Genomic DNA, 19,125 nt, shown 5'->3' with positions numbered 1-19,125 from the left:
TCTGCTGAACTGCAGTGCAGTTCAGGTTGCCTTGTGCAGGTGGGAAAGGGATGAGTAGTTGTCGGGAAGTTGAGCTACCAGCAATGGGAGCCCTTCCTCATGTATTACTTTTGTATCAAAGAAAGTGATGCTATAGGCTTTCAGTGAATCTATTAGTTTGAAACTGTAAAGCTGCTTAGTTCAGAATGCATGGAGTCCTGAATGTTGGAGTATTCTAAAGGTATACTCACAGAAGTCTGTTACTAAAACTTTGAGACAGGTTCACTTCAGAAGGTAGAATAATTGAGTGTAAATGGCCTATATAGTTTTGGCTCTTTAGTGTCCCACATGAGATCAGTTGATTGTACAAAATTTAGAATTTGGTTTGGTTTTCTTGCCTCAGGCTTGGCCTTTCTTTAAACTTCACTGTTTTGGTAGCTTCCCCTCACGATGAACTTCCAGATTCACAGTTTGGTTTTTTTTCTACTTCAAGAACTGTGATAGGGCTAAGCCTTATAAGCAACGTGGAGAGAGTGATCTATCAAAGCAGAATCACTGGCAAATGGCCTTTTAGGTACAACAGACTGTCTCTGAGCAAATGGTTGCAGATGTATTGAAAGTAATTCTTGAGCAGTTATTCAGTGGGAAGCATGGCTGGTGCTGGCGGGGCCTGGAAGAGGCTTCTTTCTTCAGCTAGCTAAAAAGATGGCTGGAGAAATACAGCCTTACATCACATAGCTTGATGCTCTTCTGAGGAGGAAGCAAGTGACATCCAGTTCCCACCATACCAGCTTCTTCAGTTGCTATCGTCGCTATAGAAAAGGCATCTCAAAATGTCAGACGATGGGCTAGAGAGATTGCTGATGAATCAGCTCCACCAGAGTGCTGTCATTACACATCTTGCAGCAGCATGAAATGCGGGGATGGTGTGGTGCCAGGCTCTTCGTTCCTATCTCCTTTGGAAGGCACTGTTTCTCCTTCCCCACGGCTGGCCTTGTTCTTGCTGTCGGGTTTCAGAACCGCTCCCTCCTTCAATTAGGGATTGCTGGATGATTGGTGGCCTGGGATAATGTCTGCTGCATGCTCGGGTATGACCGCAGCTCCCTCTGAGAGTAGTAATTGTTCTGACGGGCATGGGCGTTCGGGTATGACTCATGAGGACAGCAGGCCTGGCGGGCCAAGCTGCTCGCCGGCCCGGCGGCCCCTTCTTTGCCGAAAGGCGGCACCGCGGCCGCCGGCAGGGCCGAGCGGCGGCGGCGGGAGGGAGCGCGATGTGCCTGGGGCCGCTGCGGGGTCAGCGCGGCGGGGCCGCTGCCCTGCCCTGCCCGCCTTTGTCTGGCCCCGGCGCGGGCCGGCTCCCGCCCAGGTGCGGCCGCGGCGCCCCGAGCCCCGCCCGCGGCGGGGAGGGGCTCGTCCCGGCCCGCCCGCGGTTCCCGCCCGCTGCTGCCGGGAGCCGGCCCGGAGCTGTCAGGGTGAGTGTCCGGCCGGGCCCGGCCCAGCCGCGGGCGGTGCGCGGCGGCGCCGGCAGGGCCCGGCCCGGCCCGGCCGTGGGGCGGGGGCGGCGGGCACAGACAATGCCGGCAGGGCGGGCGGCCTGCTCGCGTGCCCGGCCGCGGCCTGCGGCCACACACCCGCGGAGTGGGAAACGTCGCCGGGCTGCGGGCAGAAGTGGAGGGGGTTTTCTTCGGGAAGGTGCTGGGGATGGCGGGGGCGCCGCTAGTTGCAGAGGGAAGCCGTGCTGGAGGGAGCTTCCCTTGGAGAAGGAGGGAGCTAGTGATGTCTCCGCGGGAGCTTTCCTTCATCAGCAGTTCAGGCCGTCCTTTTAAAGAAAATCACATGAGCCTTTTCATGCCTGAGCTTTATAAAACCTCTTGAGGGGTGGGGGCCTTTGCAGCTTACGAGCAGAGTCCCACTGACATCTTTCACTCCCAACTGCCCACCCTTGGAATTATGTCAGTGCATGCCTGTGCACTTGCCCGTGTGTTGCCCTTTTCCCTTTTGCCCTTCTCGGCTCCCTACGACTGGCTTCACTCCAGGCTTACCCATGCAGTTACAAATTGCTTTTAGTCCTAGCTGTAACAGAAGGTCAGTTTATTTTGCATTTTCTCTCACTTTCATATGAATGGAAAAGAACAGCCCTGGTTACTTTCAGAGGCCATGTATCAAAATGTATTTTTCCAGATAAGTATTTGTATTTCTTACCAGTAGCTTTGTGCTATTAAAATTTCACTGAGGTGAGTTAGGACATACAAGTTAAAGCAAGCAAGAGAGAATTTAATGCTGTTTGTTTTTGAATGCCATTTCATTGCTGCTGAAACAGTAGCTTCCCTTTAGCATGTATTTCTCCTTTTTGTTATTCTGAGATCTTTATTTTTTTTTAACATGAGTGTATATCTTGCAACTCACAATTCATCTGTCAATTGAAAATGCCAGCCTTTAAAATTATGTTATGATTACTTGAGTCTTCAAAATTTTTTCAGAGCTACTTTATGTTGTGTCTAATGGGAAGGTTTGGCTGGCAAATAAAAAACCGTGTTGGGCTAAACTTCTAAGAAAGTGAAACTTTGTCCTTTCAGAGACAGTGAACAAATGTGACCCAAAACTGCCATTAAACAAATAAACAAACAAATAATTCTTTCTGCTGAGAAAACTGTGGCTGGACTACCAGAGATCTGTCTGCCAAGAAGTATAGTTTTATCTGAAATGTGACATCTAACTAGATACACTCCCGATTTGTGCCCTGCTGTATAAGAACATTTCAAACTGATTTTTCCTTTAAAAAGACCTGTCTTGATTTTTTTAAAATTTATTCTTGAGTAATGCTTTTGAGAACCTTTCAAATTATGATATATTTGATTATGTTCTTGTGCAACATTAATATTCAATAGGTGAAATAGGGACAATATTCATAGGTGAAATACTTCTCAATAGGGAGAAATAGACAATCATTATCAATAAACAGCTGGTTTTGTTTAGCATAAAATGGCTTCTGGTTTGCTGTTGTACATCTTCTGTAGAAAATTGTCTGGAAGCTGACACTTCACAATAAAATACAGTGATAGGTGGTGAATATATGCTTCAGAAAAAATCACATTTTAGAATGCTAATGGTGTAGGGACTTTTCCTTAGCATACTATAAGCTGTGATGTTAATGTGATTCAGCTCTGCAAATTGTAGCAGGAAAAACATTTATTTAGAAGTTGAGTAAGAGCTGTTCAGAGTACTGCATGGTGAATCCAAACTTTGATGTTTTCATACTTTCTCACAATATTTTAGTGTGTTGATACATTTGTTTCCCAAACTTGTGTATATTCATTTGGGAATTCTCACTTTTACTTTTGAAATTCTTGCATTTGTGCTGCCTTGTACATGCTTTCCACTATTGCTGCAATTTGCATGATCTCCCTTCAAAAGATCCTCTTCTTTCCTTGATGGTCTTCATTTTCTCACTGCTCTGTAATATAAAGCTGCCCTGCCAAGACCTGTCAGGAAAGATTTGTTATTCATCTTCACTACTGATTTCTTGGGTGACTTGCTTTTGGAAATGTTGCATTGACCACTTTTATGACAAGTGTCTCTCACAAAACTTACTTTGGCAGTTAGGTTGCTTCAGTTGCTTGTTTTCTGGATTTTACCAAAATTAATGTTCTTTCTGAAATACCTAATTCTGTTTGTTCCAAGTTGTGGCAGCAAAAAAAAAAAAATCTATGTAGGTCAAACACTTCATTGCTGCAAATTCACTAGTAATAACAGAATTTAGCTGTGTTATTGTATAATGAGGCCACTTGCTATTTGGTTGTTGAGAAGTAATGGCTTGAGGTTTACATGTCTTTGCAAAGAAGCTTTTAAGCAAAACCTTTTGTCAAATGTGGGATACTCTATGATCACACAGAATCCACTGACTTAATTGAAAGGAGAAACAATTGTCTTTTATTCTGTTAAATGCAAGATGTAGACAGTACAAAATCTTGGCATCAGGGCAGACATGAGCAGTGATGAAGCTAGAAATACTGGTTTAAGAAGGAGCTTTCCCTCTGTGACCATGGAATACTTTCTGAGTAATTGTCTGTTCTAAAGGGATTTATAAATTACTGGGGGGAGTACAATTTTATCACTATTTTTAGATGCTAGATTCAGTGCAGAAGGGAATTAACCCATTGTGTAATTGAAGTATCGATTGTAGATCGATATATGTGGGGGAACTGAGTTGACCAGGCTGAAAAAAAAACAGGTGAAACACTGCTTCATGGTGATACAACTCCCTTCCCTATGTCTCTCTTAGCGTGTGTGATTCCCCCCCAGGTGAAGCACATTGTGATGTGGGAAGGGAAATTTGAGATGCTGTAGTGTAGCCATGATATTTTATGAAAAAATCCTCTGCTAGGATTTTTCCTGTGCTGAGGAGCTGAGAGCCTCAGGAAAGAAATGTAAACAATAACTGTCTGCTGCTGTGGAAGGCCACAGGTGCATCTTCCATTGGTCCATGTGGATTGTTTTCCATTGGTGACCAATCACAGCCACCTGTGCCAAGGCTGTGAGAGTCACTGGATTTTTGTTGTGCATTCTATTCTATTCTTGTCTTGGTAGCCTTCTGATCCTTCTTCTCGCTGTTCTTTTAGTATAGTTTTAATGTAGTATTTTAGTATAATATATAACATAAATAACATAAATCAATCAGCCTTCTGATGAAAATGGAGTCAAGCCTCGTGTCCTCACATAAGGGGTCTTTGCCGAGACAAGAGCTGTAGTGTATCACTACTGTACAAGCAAGAGGTTGTACGTTGTGGCAGTGAACTGTTGTGTATGTGTAAGGATAAAACTAATTATAAATCAGTATCAGTCTGGTAATGGACAAGCCTTTTTAATAGAGTTGCTGTTGACTTTAGGGTTTGAACTGAATTGAGGTTTGTAGTACTTGATTGAGGACTGTCCTACAGTAAGGCTTCTTTCCTTGGCAGGACAGGTCTCTGGAGAGAAGTGATGTTTCTTTTTATTATTGAAGTAGGAAGTTCATGCTTTTGTCTGTTTTCTAAAAAAAACAGTATAGATGTCTAGTACAGGTGCCAAAATTTTATCCTGGTGTTTGTTGCTGGCATGTGTTCAGGCTTTCTTCCCCTTTTTGTTTTTGTTCAGAATAACTACTATCCTTGTATTGTTCCTTATGTGTTTTTCAACAAAAAAAGTATAAAGAGGCAATAGCTTGAATTAGTTCCAAGTTTCTGTTTAAGAATCAGAGCTGCCTAATTTTCTATAGGGTTCATTCTGCTTGTTCCTCACAAAGGTGTGCGTGACTTTGGGAAGAGACCACTGCATCTATTTATGTTGTCTGCATCCACACTGAGGAAGTACTTCATTATTTCTATATTGGTGCATTCAAATGAAGATATTCCTAATGCCAGTTTATACTGGCAAAGCTGTCTTTGCTGACAGCACTTGGCTGCAGAACTAACTTGAGGGATGGGTAATTTTACTGCTGGAAACTGTTGGCTATAGGGCATGCCTGCATCCATTACTAGGAGGACTGTTTGGAAAGCTTTTCATATGAGTTCAGTCTCATTTCTTGCTTTTGCAGAGAAGTCATTGTCTTCATAGAGTTAGATATGTTTTACTTCTGTATTTGCCATGAGCATCCTGCTTTTGGGTGTGGGGTAGTGCTTTTTGTGTTGCTTCGGTGTGCTTGTTTGGCTTCTGTTTTTTGTTGGGTTTGGTGGGGGTTTTTTGTTGGTTTTTTAATAGGTAAAATGCATTGAGTTTGAATCAGGTGTCTGATTTCTATTTCATTTTGACCTCTCAGTAGGCTGAAGGAGGGATAAGAGAACAAATGAGAGGTTGGGGGAGACAAAACATAAGCAGGAGTTTCAGCACATGAAAGCAGATCCATTGCAAAAGGCTGATGGGGTTTGGATGCAGTAACTCGCTTGCCGTTCTGACCTCGTATGATTGTTTGGGATTGGTATGGCCTTGGAGTTCTATTCTCATTGTAAATTTTAATTTGGAGTACTTTGTTGTCAATTCCTGATATGGAGGAATGCTGTGACTAGGGTTTTGTGGTTTTTTGTTTATTTAGTAAGTTGAGCATTAAAAAAAGATAGTGAAACAGAATTAACAGTTCAGTAGAATGGGTTTTAGGTAGCCTCACTTCTGAGTACTTTGAAAGAATCTGCTTATTATGTAAGAAGCATTCTCAGTGGTTTACAGTTGTTTGGCCCTCCCCAAAAAAGTGTGCTTCTTTAGAAGCACGCTTGTTACCACTGTGCTGATGTCAAGAAAAAATATCCACACTGTTGTTTTGATGAGAAAGGGAATGAGAAGGGCAAACCATAATAACGCTTGGATACACTTGTTTATGTATGTAGTCAGTTTGTGTTCTGACATTGACTCTTGTTTTACTGCCATTGGGCAAATTAATAGTTTATGCAATTATAGGGAGAGCAGTATTAACATCCATAGGAACCTGTAAATATTTAAGGCAAGCTTTGTGTAATTTGCTGTGAGGCTGTGTGTATCCGTGACAGGTAGGGATTTTGGAGTTCTTTGTGTTTCTTATGGATTTTCTTTTTTAGTTATTGGGAGGTTGGGTTGTTACTTAAGTATCTTCTGACTTATGCAGGAAGGAATAAAAAAGATTATTTTTACTGTATGCTGTTGCTAGCCTAATTTTGTTGTCAGGTTAGCTGTATGTCTTAGTGTTGTGTGGATGACAGAAGGCTTTGAAGTACTTGCTTATATTAATTTATGTGAGTGAAAATATGCCCCTAATTCTAGGGATTAATTGTCTACAGAGACCCTCTGAGTGAATTAGGTGAAATACTTTGTAGGCCAAAGGCTGAATTTCTGTTAGGAGCATTCTGCTAGTGTTGTGTACTTATGTGCTTGTAGTGATAAATTGTTGTGTATGGCTGGGTTTTGGCTTGGTCTGTGAATTCAGACTGGTGTGTTGAAATGTGTTACTCCCTCTCTGGTTTGATATTGTGCTTATAAATAACACTGGGAGCCCTTTCTACTGCTGCTGCTATTTTCATTTTGCTGACCTCTCTGCATCAGACTGGTTCTCTTATTATTTTCTGAGCAGTCAGATTATTTGTACAATAAGTCTGAGATGGGCATTGAGCCTAAGATCTCATCTGTCATACCCTAATAGTCAGTGTTCTTATTTTAATCTAAAGGAAAGGGAGAAAGGGGAAACCACTAAAACTTGAATGACTAAGGATTTAAACCCTACATGTGGCAATAAATGGATCTCTTGTTGACAGTTGCTGACGCTGGCTATGTTAGAATTCGGGCAAAAATGGCTTTTGTTCCTCTTGGTGAATCTTCATTTCAGTTGTGCTGTTTGTAAAGTTGTTAAAATGACTGTCCTTACACTTGCATCTGATTATTTTTTGACACTGATTCATGGCACCTGTTGCTAAAAGCATGTGTCAGTAAGAGCCAGTTTTTAGTGTTGATGGGAACTCATTTTGGTTTAGTGCCTTAGCTGTAGTACATTCTTCCTCAAGCTTAGGTGAGGTTATATTCCACATGCCTTTTCAGCTTACTAAAAGTTTCACCTATTGAGACTTGTAGTGTGAGAAATACTACAAATTGCACCACTCTCTAATCTTTAATGGCTTCTGGTAATTTTCTGGAGCTAAAAAAATAGTCGTCTGGTCTTCAAAGTGTGCATTAAATATAATTACAACCTTGGATTGCATATTAGCGATGAGATTTGCTACAGAACAGGGGAGTTGTATTGTTTGGGATTTTTTTGTTTTGTTTTTTGTTCATTTGTTTTGTTCTTGGGTTTTTTTGTGTGTTTTGTTGTGGTTTTGATTTGGTTTGTTGTTTTGGTCTTTTTTGTTGTTGTTGGGGTTTTTTTTGTTTTGTTTGGTTTTATGTTTTTGTATTTTTAGGTCTAAATATGTATTGTTCTGTTTTCTAACTTGTCCTTATCTCCACAGAAATTACTGTAGTTTTAGAGAGAGTCTGATTTACAATGGGGGACGACAGTGAGTGGATGAAATTGCCCGTTGATCAGAAATGTGAACATAAGGTAGGTAATCATGGATTTGGTTTGCTGCGTATCTCTGCTCATGATGACTTTGTAGTGTTTCTGTAACTAAATACTCTGAAATTGGGTAATCTTGACAGCTGCACAGTGAGAATGTTAACAGATCTGAAACTGCATCAGCTCTATCCAACCTAGAGGCTGAATAACCTCTATTAAGCAGATTTTAGTAGCGTTGTATGGCGTAAGCTTGTGTGCTGACAGATAAGTACACTCATTCACGTGGAGAAATTACTCATCTGTAGCTGAAACTGTTGCTGGGCTCCCACCTCCTCATTGGTGTTTGCTGGAACTTATGAAGAGCAGGGGGAAGACTGGCATCTTTCTATCCAGATCATTCTTGGCTGGAGAAAAACAAGCATTTTGTCCTGTTGCATGTCATTCATATAAACATTGAAGAGAAATCTGCAGGTGACAGCTTGCTGAGCATACTTTCAAAGATGATTGAAGAGCTTTGTGAGATTGGCGAGTTAAGGTTGTAATAGCACAACATTTAAATGTCCAATTTCTGGTTCCAGCTATGGAAAGCCAGATTAAACGGTTATGAAGAAGCCCTTAAGCTCTTCCAGAAGATAGATGATGAAAAGAGTCCTGAATGGTCCAAGTATCTTGGATTGATAAAGAAATTTGTGACCGACTCCAATGCAGTGGCTCAGCTGAAAGGCCTGGAAGCAGCGCTTGCTTATGTTGAAAATGCTCATGTAGCTGGGAAGTAAGTAGCCTTTTCTTGCTGCTCTTAGGACAGTTTTATATGCCTCTCTGAGAAAGCATGCAGCTGCATGTAAATCGTGCAGTGGCCACTATCAGTTCTGATCTCTACTGTTACGAGCAGAACTTGCTAATCTAGAGAATTTGCCGAACGGCAGGCTTTCCTTGTGGATGGCCTCCATGTGCGTATTCATTTATCACAACTTGCTTGCAGTGGTCTAAAAAACTATTGAAGGCACTAGTAAAAAATTCTGAAAGGGTGAAAAATGTGAATCACTAATGTGGTGGTCTAAATGCTGTGAACTGGAATCTCTGTTCTTGTTTGATTGAAATAGTCTTACCTGTACAGGAGGGAGCCTTTTTTCGATGGGATGTTTGTGTAATTCATACATGAAATGAGATATACTTACATTTATGTGACATTGCATCCAGCATAACCAATATGAATCTTCATACCTGCCAATTTCTTCACTGGATGTATTTTAGTTCTTCTGTGTTGTCTAGCTCAGGAAGTAGACCATACTCCTGAGGGTGAAATAAAAGCACATAATAGGGCAGGTTAGTGCTTTGGTCCACTGACTTTGTGACCTGATGAACTGAATAAAGGTCTTACTTAAAAACAAATGAACAAACCCAAAGCTTTGTTTGAAAATCTAACAATCTTGCACACTCCTTGATTTAAAAGTGGTGTCAATGATTTAGTTTATGTGAAGGTTGGAAGTGTATGTGAAATACTGTGCTGGGATTATGTACTTAACATATTGCAACATATATAATTCCAGTACATGGCATTTATTTGTGAACCTCAACTAGGGAGTGTTAATGCAGTCTTGAGAATGTCTACTATTCACTGTTGTAGTCTGGTATTAGAATGATAATACAGTTGTGATCTGTGTTCTTTTAGAAAACTAGATGACAAAGCCATCCCTTAAAAATAGTTGGGTTTTTGTTTCAAGGTTATTTTAGGATGTAGTCCCTTTTATGTGAAGATGTGTTGGGTCTTAATCTGGATTTGGTGCTGTGGTTTTTTTGGGGCTAATGATGTAGAACATTTAATTCACATAAATGTTCCAAAAGTAATACTCTCTCATCTTTCAGGACGACAGGAGAAGTAGCATCAGGAGTTGTAAATAAAGTGTTCAATCAGCCAAAGGCCAGAGCAAAAGAGCTCGGTGAAGATATATGTCTAATGTATATAGAAATTGAGAAAGGAGAGGCAATACAAGAAGAATTATTAAAGGGTCTGGACAACAAAAACCCAAAAATCATCGTAGCATGTATAGAGACACTGAGGAAAGCACTAAGGTAAGCTTTTAGTTCATGATGTTGTGGTTTTCTTCCTTGCTTTTTCCTCACTCCAGCAATATCTGGAGTTTAATTTTATTGCTATCTTTGCAGGCCCTTGTTATTGTTGAGTAGAATGCATCTTTCCTGAACTGGTATTTTTTGACAGCAACAGTTGACAACATCATGGGATTTGTTAGATGTGAGGGTTGTCTGTGTTGTACTAGCCTCATCTGGATCTCTTTCATTCATAATAACTGTTTACCAAACTTCCATTTTCCCAGCCTCTGAGAGAAGGGCAAGATTAGTGTGTCTTGTTCCAGACTGTGAAGCTTCTCTCCTGAATATCTGTAATAAACTCACTGATATGAAACCTAAAACATAGTTTAGTTTTTTGTTCTGCCTTTTTTTTTAACCACTGTTTTCCTCACTGTTGTGAGCATATTTAATTGGGTACACAGTGTGTTTTTAGAAGAAAGGAGAAAAAAAACAAGTTCATTGCACAGTAAGCTTCTATTGTCCATATAATAATTCCTTTATTGAAAAGGAGAGCTGCTAGTGCTCCCTAAAAATCAAATCCAATTTAAGATGATGTAGTAGGCTTCAGTATTAGATTATTGTATTTGTCTTGGTTTAAGGCAAGTTTGGGAGATAACCTTTAAAACGGGCTTTTTTACAAAAGCAGATTTAATTTCTCTTCTTTCTTTTAACTGGTTCGGGAGAAAATATTTTCTTGGAGAAAAAGTGGAAAGAAATTTGTTTATTAAACAATAGAAACCAAACAATATTAAACAATAAAACTTCTCATTGCTCTAAAAAAAAAAGCAAACTCAGAACAGTCCCCTCCCTGGGTTGCAGCTCGGCTCACTCAGTCTCTGATCAGTCTCTGGTGCTGGAAACGCTGCGGCCCAGGCCCGGCCAGGGGGCCACAGGTGGAGCTGCCGGTGCTCTTCTGGGTGTTCAGTCCAGAGCAGCCTTGAACAGGTCTAAGTAAAAAGGAAAAAATCATAGCCCAAGGAACTTTTTTTGTTTCTGCTAGATAAAACTAACTAAAAGCAAAAAAAAAAAGAGAAAAAGGAGTTTTGTTTGGCTGTCCATCTATCTGCAGATAACACAGTCCAGGAGCAGGAATGTGGAGGAGTGAGAGCAGTCTGAAAACAAACTGCACGCTTCTTCCTTCCCCTCTTTATTGTTTGGAAGAGAGTCTTAAAGGTGTAAAACTTATTATTCAGTATAAACAGAACAAGACGACTGGGGATAAAAGCATCATATAGTCAACTCAGGACTATGGTGGTTCCATATGATGTTTGTTTGCTGCCTTTGAGTGAAAAATACTGGGGCTTTATGAAATTCTTATACTTGGTGTATATATCGTTTACTGACCAATAGGCTTTTTTTAAAGGAAACAAAAAATTTTGAAATTAATGCACAGAACACTTCTTTCTGAGTAAAGCAGCTCATGTGAAAACTGTATAATGTATGTGGAGAGTGCCTTATGTTATACATATTTTGGAGAACTTGCTGAGGCATACAGAGAGATGGTCTTTGTTAAACTGATGGTTTCAGGCTTTGGTAATATCAAAATAAAGTTTTGGGCTTAACACATTACCTATGCTTCTGCTAAGTGAATTTACTGTCCTATATTTGAGAATATATTTTAGCTATTTAAAATTGCTTATCTGGTTAAATATCCTTTTAACAGTGCAGTGTAATTAGAAACCTGCATAACCTTCCACAGTATCTTTCAACTAACTACTTCTGTAAAATGTACCACATATGTTTTTTATTACTTGCAGTATTTTATTATCTTCGTGATATTAAGGTCAAATACTCGCATTCCGTCCTTTTTGCTTAAACTCCATCTTCTGCTCCTGAGCTGTGTTGCTACTTAAATTTTTCTTACGCTTTGGTAGGCTTTCTGCGTTGATAACAAAATTTGTCTGTTGTACCTAGGTGGGTAGCTTTAATGTATAACTAGTTTAATTTCTGGTGTTTTCTATCTTGTGCTAAGGTTTCTATTCTTTCTTGTTATGTAAATTAGATTATATTAATTAGATACAAATAAGCTTGCATAGGCATTTCTCCAAATATGCTCTCTTTTTAAGTCATGATAGAAAAATTGAATTATTGGGCAACTCATTTGTTCACATATTTAAATCATGTTACTTCCAAGACCAGTTTTGAAGGTGTTTATACTGAGTATTTTTTAAAATTGATGTGGAAATAAAATGATGTGCACTAGAATTTCTAGAAAGCGAGACATGTAGATTTTTGTTCTTGAGCAGGCTTCTTTGCTAGCTTTTTTATGTGGAACTTGAATTGGAGGGAACCATAAGAAAAAGTGTGATTGATAGAAAGATGGATTCAGAATTAAGAAATAATGTTTCTGAATTTAAAAAAAATTACTGCTTTTGAGGTGATTTATATATGATGCTTTAGTAAATACAGCAGCTAACTTTCACTGAGTTTGAAAAGAAAGTTCTTGTGTTCTCATTCATTGGTGATTGAAATAGGAAGTTTTGTGTATTAAGTGCAACAGCATGTAGAATCTCCTGTCAAGGAAGGGTGTTTGGCTGGGGAAGCTTGTTTTGTGTGTTCCTTCAGTGGCACATAATTCAGCACATGTGTCTTCTGTGAAGATGACCCAAGCTCACTATAATTATCTGGTCCAACAAGTGGAAAAGTGACTAATGCTTTTGCTGCAGTTTGTTTCCAAGGATAGACAAAGGAGATTCTATTCTGATTTAAAAAAAAAAAAAAGTAGGTCATACAAATTTTCATCTAAGGACAACTTCTTTCTTCCCTCGTCTTTTTTCCCCCCGGCAAGGGAGCTGATTTAAACACTGGACTGGATTAAGTGCTTTGAAGTAATTTGAGAGGCCTGATTTTGTAATTCCAAACTGGGTGTGGAGGTTCATTTTGATAGGGCATATATTCTTTAAATTTTATGTTAGCATCTCAAAATAATATCTAGCATAATTTGAGTAGATGTAGAATGCTAAATGTGCACTGGAAGACTTTCATTGACTGTTTTTTAGAAAAAGAGTTATTTGTGGATCACTCCCTGTTCATGGACACTGATGCTATCCTCTGTTTCACTGTCAGTGAATTTGGTTCAAAGATAATCTCACTGAAGCCAATCATCAAAGTATTGCCAAAACTTTTTGAATCTCGGGAAAAGGCTGTTCGAGATGAAGCCAAGCTCCTTGCTGTGGAAATCTACCGTTGGATAAGGGATGCTTTGAGACCTCCATTGCAAAACATAAATTCCGTTCAGGTAGGCAGGAAGTATTTCTGTATCCAAACATTTGATGCTCATCTCCCTGATTCTGTGATGTTGGGCACTCTTAACACCAAAACTGCAATGTATTTTTTTAGCTCCATTTAACTCTCCCCAAAGTGTTGGTCACTCCTAGTCATCTATAAGGAAATCATAGCAGTGTTTGGTTGCTCTGAACATACATGAAGTTGTGGGGTGAACCTTCATATTGGAACTGAGGATGGCAATTGAGCAGTAGAATGTAGCAGAATGGTTGCCCTTATAAAAGACCCTTGCACTGAAAGTCTTTGAGTCAATAATTTTCAGTCTGTTTTCTTTTTCCCTTAAGTTTTTTCTTCTGTGCATCCCTTCATACTTATTCTGATGATGCTCAGGTTGTGGCTGTTTCCCTTCAAGAAGTAGCATTGAATTATCATAGATAGGCAATTTTAAAATTTTACAAGCTATGCATCCTTTCCTCCTACCCACTTGAGTTAATTATGTTCAGGTGGAAAGCAGTAGCTTGCTTTAAAAGGGCATGGTTATAAAAAACCAAACAGTTTCATCAAATGTAGCTCAGCATGTTTGTTTCATCTTAGTTTTAATGTGTAATAATAGCATGGCTGAAAAGGAAAGCTTCCTTCATGATCAGCCATTTTTATTTCAAAGTGTCTACAGAGAGGCCACACCATTCTGACAGGGGCCACTGTTCTGACTGTTCTACTATTAGTTCTTATGTAAATGCTTTGCAATAACATTCTCTTCTTTGACTAAGTATATCCACAGACTTTTGAACAGTGAATGTGAAGTCACTCCTTTAGTGGCAGAAAAAAGATAGTGAAAGGTAGTGCTGTCCTGGCTTTGAAATGGGAAAACTGTAATGGCTTGCTTGTCTTGGAGTATGTCCATAATGTCTCTGATACGATGATTTTCCCTTTTGGCAGCTAAAAGAGCTGGAAGAAGAATGGATCAAAGTGTCATCAGCTGCTCCTAAGCAGACCAGGTTCCTGCGTTCCCAGCAGGAGCTGAAAGCAAAATTTGAGCAGCAGCAGGGACTTGGAGGAGATGCAGATGGAGGTAGACTGTTTAATCTGTGAACTCTATTGGCAAGTATATTGTATATAGTTGGTGAAGGAATGTATTAAATTGTAAAGAAACTTCTACTCAAGTTGGTGCAAAACGTGGAGTGCACTACACAAGAAGAAAATATCTGAGGCAGAAACTTTATATGAAAGAGTATCTATCTTTTTAAGTAGCAAATTCACATGTGCTGATGGCACTTTCTGAGCAATGAGCCTTAGGTGGTGCTCAAGTCAAAATTGTGTCACTGCTTGTCACTATAGGACACAAGACAGCACGACGCAGACACACTGCTGCTCTTGGGCAGGAAAAAAGCGAGTGTATTTTCTGACTCCTACATTTATAGATTTCCAAAGGTGACAGGGGATTGGAGGGTGAAAGTGCCACCTGTCAAGGGCACTGGACAAACTAACAGTCTATCAAGTTTTTCCTCCTCCATAAAAGAATGCAAAACAATAAGTTGTTTACAGGAAGTGTGTGAAGTTTCATACAAGAATGCAAACATCAGAAGGCTTAGAAAATCTTAAAAAATCAGGGTGACAACTGCTTATATATTTCTGTCTCCTGGTTGCAGGAGATGATGATGAGGAAGAGGCGGTACCACAAGTAGATGCATATGAGTTGCTTGAAGCTGTAGAAATTCTCTCCAAGCTTCCCAAAGACTTCTATGAGAAAATAGTAAGCATAAACTTAAACACTACCTGTTAATTCTTTGTATTGCTGATAAGTCTTAAGACTTAGGGGCAGTTCTGCAATGTGTGCTTTAGTGCCACATGGATAATAACAAACTAGTTTTAATAACATTTGGGCTATCAGAAGTAAGTTTTAAAGTTTGATTTAGCAGCAAGAAAGCTGTAATTTTAAGGGGCTGAGGTGTGTCCTGGGAAAGGACTGTATTTCATATTTCACTGCAGTTACTGATATTCAACTGTAGGGAGACCTTGGTTTTCTCAGGATGGAATAAAGGGTTTTAATCTAAGGTCTGTGGCAAGTATACTTCTCTAGAACTGTTTCTCTTTATAGATTAATGTAAATTAATTGCTCTGCAGGAAGCAAAAAAGTGGCAAGAAAGGAAAGAAGCTCTAGAGGCTGTTGAACTGCTAGTGAAAAATCCCAAGCTGGAATCAGGAGACTATGCAGACTTGGTGAAAGCACTCAAAAAGGTAATAAAACTCAGAGTGCACATATAATTTAATATTTTTATAATTTATTTGTATGATAGTTTAAAAGTTATAGTTGATATAATATAATGAGTAGAAAATTACTAATTGGAACAGTTGTGAAAATAACCCAATTTGTGGCCCACTGATTGCTGTAAGAAATTTTTCCATTTCTCTGAAATTGATTTTCTCTTCAGGTTGTTGGAAAGGATACAAATGTTATGTTAGTTGCTTTGGCTGCCAAATGCCTTGCTGGACTAGCTACAGGCCTCCGAAAGAAATTTGGACAGTATGCAGGGCATGTAAGTAACTGGCTATGTACTTTTTTCCTGATTTTATTCATGCTGGACACCTTTTTTCCCTTTCCCTTTTCCCTGTCAAGCCTTGGTATTTATCAAAGGTATTCTTTGTACAATTTGGTATTCTTTGTACAATTGGGAATGCTTACCAACCCCTTAAAAGAGTAAGCATTGAAATACTTGCCTAGATCCTTGTAGCTTAACTTTGAAAGGACCTTTTTCATTCATATTCAGCAACATGAAACTTTCTGTTGCAATATGAATCTTCTGTACTAAGAAAATTGAATTGTTTTGCCATTAAATGAACTTTATTTACATTACCTTGTCCTAGAGACACCCCAACAGGAATGCATTTGTAGGCCACAGTGGAAAAAACAGCTTCGAAATCAGAGTTCTACTTAGCACCTCCATGGTGTATGTTTTATATCGGTTGGGTTTTTTGCATGTTGGGGGAAGGTAGGTGGTGGGTGTTTTGCCTTGTTGCCTGGGTTTTGTGGGGGTTTTTGTCTGCCTTAAATAGCAAAAAATTCTGAGATTTTTGGTACCAAAATGTTCTGGTGCTCCAGTTTAGTGCTGTTTGTTCTCTCCTATGGTGCTCTTCTCTTACCAGTAGCTGAAATCAGGGAATACAGGGAAGCTTAACTAGTATTTGGAAGCAAAGAGAGCTTTTAATAACTTGCAGTTCTCACTCGTTTCTCAAGCCTGTGTCACTGTGTTCTTTAAGCTGTTCAGTCAAATTTTTTGTGTGGTATGCAAGAGTAATGGGGTTAGAGAACTGATGTGCCTGGCTGCTGGTAGTGTTGTCTCTGAATTGGGAAGTTGCTGAATCTCACTGCTTCAGAAACTTTCAGGTCTCTTGAATGCTGAACAACAGTTTGGTCAGTCACTTTCATTCTGAAAGCTGTCTGTAGTTATAAAAATTATTCTGGCATTTGTTTTATAGTTGATTTCTGAAGGTTAACCCTTATTGCTACAGAGTTAGTGTTGAAAAAGCCAAGCTTCTAAAACAAGGGTGTAGCTCTGTCTTTGCCAAGCAAATGGCATTAAGAAGATGACTTTTTCAATAGTGTAATGGCAGCTCTGAATTGCATAATGTCTGTACTCATTTTAGCAGTTCACTTGATTTGTTTGCTGGATTTATTTACTTGTGAGGAAGATGCAGACTTCTGAGAGTGGGCATTGAAGTGTTACAAAACAGAAGTGTTGCTAGAATTGTATGATTATAAACTGTTACTTAAATATAGGACTGCAATTCTAGTGTGCAATCTGTGTTCCAACAGGAGTGGTGAAATCATGCTTAGAATCACAGTCCTCACTATAATTGAGTACATGTGTGCCACCTTCACCTCTGACTGCATTTGTACCCCTGGACTAATTTTTCTTCTTTCCCTCTCACATGGGCTACGGTTTCTAACTTCCATGTTAAAAAATTGTTCATTTTGCCTGTTAGTATTTTCTAAAACAGAGGCCTAATGATTTAAAATATCTCCTTATGACCTTGTTCTCTGTGGGGTTTAGGGGTATCTAGCACCTGCAGTAGCATGTTTGTCTTTGTGGTGCCATCTGTATTATCTGAAGGTTTTTTGAGTGTTGAAGTCTGTGAACTGGGAATTTGGAGGTTGCAGTCCAAGATACCACCTGAGCCTAGGTCACAGTACATCACAAGGGGTTGGGATTCCATAGTCAGCTTCTGAGTAGAAAGCAAATCTGTTTTTTGTTATGCAGGAGTGTATAACTTTCTGTAAAGCATCTGACTGCTTCCAGATGATGAACTGTTATATTTATGAAAATTTTGAGACTAGCCTGCTTTCCACAGTTAAGATCTGCATGTTTCTGGCTCAGTGACAGAAGTCCTTACTCTTACAGAGCCCGTACTAAAATGGACTTGTTCACATTACTGGCACATCTGCAGTGTAGTTATTTTTACTTTTTTTGAAGTTTTATTTGAATATTTTATTTGGTTTTATTTTGTTTGGTTGTTTTTTTGGTTTTTTTTGTTTTTTTATCAGTGACTGTCTGAGCACATAGACTAGGTAGAAATTGCTGTCAAATTCCAGTATGGCATAGTTTACTGTCAGATGTGATTTTTCAGGGTGGTAGATCTGAAAAATATTGCTGCAGAGAGGATTCCAGTTGCTTTAGAATCATGATCTTATCAGCTGTGGATCAGATGAGGACTTCTTTATGAGCCATGCTTAATGCTGTCAGAAAACTGGGAAAGAGGGGACAGGTTAAATGCCTTCTTGGGTTCTTGGAATACAACAGCATAGCACCCTTTATGTTGTGAAATCGTTCATTTCCATTCTATTGCTCTGTATTCCAGCATAATTCCATAATCTGTAATTATTATGAATTTATAGGTCTGCCTTTGGTTATGAAATTTTTTAAACATCTATATTTGTTAATAGAGTGACTGGAATGAGTTTAATGTTGGAAAACAGCAAGAATAAACTAGTTCAGACTGCTGTTGGCTGTTGTGTACTTCTGGAGGGGTACAGTGGAGATGTTTGAATTACAGGCTTCTCTGCAAAGTACTGTGTGGTAGACTATCAGGCTTTCCAGTTATGTTAGTGAAGAGGGATTTGACATTTTTGTTCCCTTTTCCATAGGTTGTTCCAACAATCCTGGAGAAATTCAAAGAGAAGAAGCCCCAGGTAGTGCAGGCACTGCAGGAGGCCATTGATGCAATCTTCCTTACAGTAAGTAAGAGTGAAAATTTCCCCACTGTCTGAGAATTGGTCATGAGCTTTGACTTACTTTTCTCTTTACTGAAATAATGACTTTTTTATTCAACACTGTAGACCACATTGCAGAACATAAGTGAAGATATTTTGGCAGTCATGGACAACAAAAACCCAACAATTAAGCAACAAACATCCCTTTTCATTGCAAGAAGCTTCCGACACTGCACACCTTCTACTCTGCCAAAAAGCCTGTTAAAACCTTTCTGTGCTGCGCTTCTCAAGGTAAAGCAGGAGGAGTTGATACTTCTCTGGCATTGACTTGGGCACTGTTGTGAAACCTTGGATTGTTTGGGGAGAAAGACCTGAAGATAGTGCAGAGACCAGAGAGTTCTTGTGTGCTGCGTAGCCCTCAGAGTTGGTTTTGGTTGATGTCCAACTTGAAGGTGACTGTCAGAGGAACAATTTGGTTTCCTTTATCTTAGCTTTTTTGAAGCTGTAGACTCACTAAGTTTGTAGTGGATTAAGACAGTGATTTACAACTATTATTCCAGACACTGTCACTTGCATCTTGCACAAATCTCTAAGTTTTTGTTGGAATCCTATTGTTTAGTATGAATAAAAGAAC

General features: G+C 39.5%; 1 protein-coding gene across 8 annotated transcripts in view; it reads left to right on the top strand.

Moving 5' to 3' along the window:
• The window catches only part of CKAP5 (cytoskeleton associated protein 5), a 51,408-nt gene that overhangs the window by 1,176 nt on the left and 31,107 nt on the right, over positions 1-19,125 (top strand). For 6 of the 8 annotated variants that reach the window (XM_064424759.1, XM_064424762.1, XM_064424761.1 and 3 more), the window contains exons 2-11: positions 7,920-8,011; positions 8,545-8,738; positions 9,833-10,039; positions 13,124-13,295; positions 14,222-14,354; positions 14,932-15,035; positions 15,407-15,520; positions 15,715-15,819; positions 18,426-18,515; positions 18,618-18,782. In XM_064424759.1, coding sequence (XP_064280829.1) covers positions 7,955-8,011; positions 8,545-8,738; positions 9,833-10,039; positions 13,124-13,295; positions 14,222-14,354; positions 14,932-15,035; positions 15,407-15,520; positions 15,715-15,819; positions 18,426-18,515; positions 18,618-18,782 — 1,341 coding nt within the window. In that variant the 5' untranslated portion in view covers positions 7,920-7,954. Of the gene's footprint in view, positions 1-1,398; positions 1,452-5,417; positions 5,441-7,919; positions 8,012-8,544; positions 8,739-9,832; positions 10,040-13,123; positions 13,296-14,221; positions 14,355-14,931; positions 15,036-15,406; positions 15,521-15,714; positions 15,820-18,425; positions 18,516-18,617; positions 18,783-19,125 lie in introns of those variants that run through there. The other 2 variants (XM_064424757.1, XM_064424758.1) reach the window with 2 other exon arrangements.

Source organism: Passer domesticus, chromosome 6 (assembly GCF_036417665.1).
Source record: "Passer domesticus isolate bPasDom1 chromosome 6, bPasDom1.hap1, whole genome shotgun sequence".
Classification (NCBI taxonomy): Eukaryota; Metazoa; Chordata; class Aves; order Passeriformes; family Passeridae; genus Passer; species Passer domesticus.
This window is presented reverse-complemented; position numbering and strand designations above follow the sequence as displayed.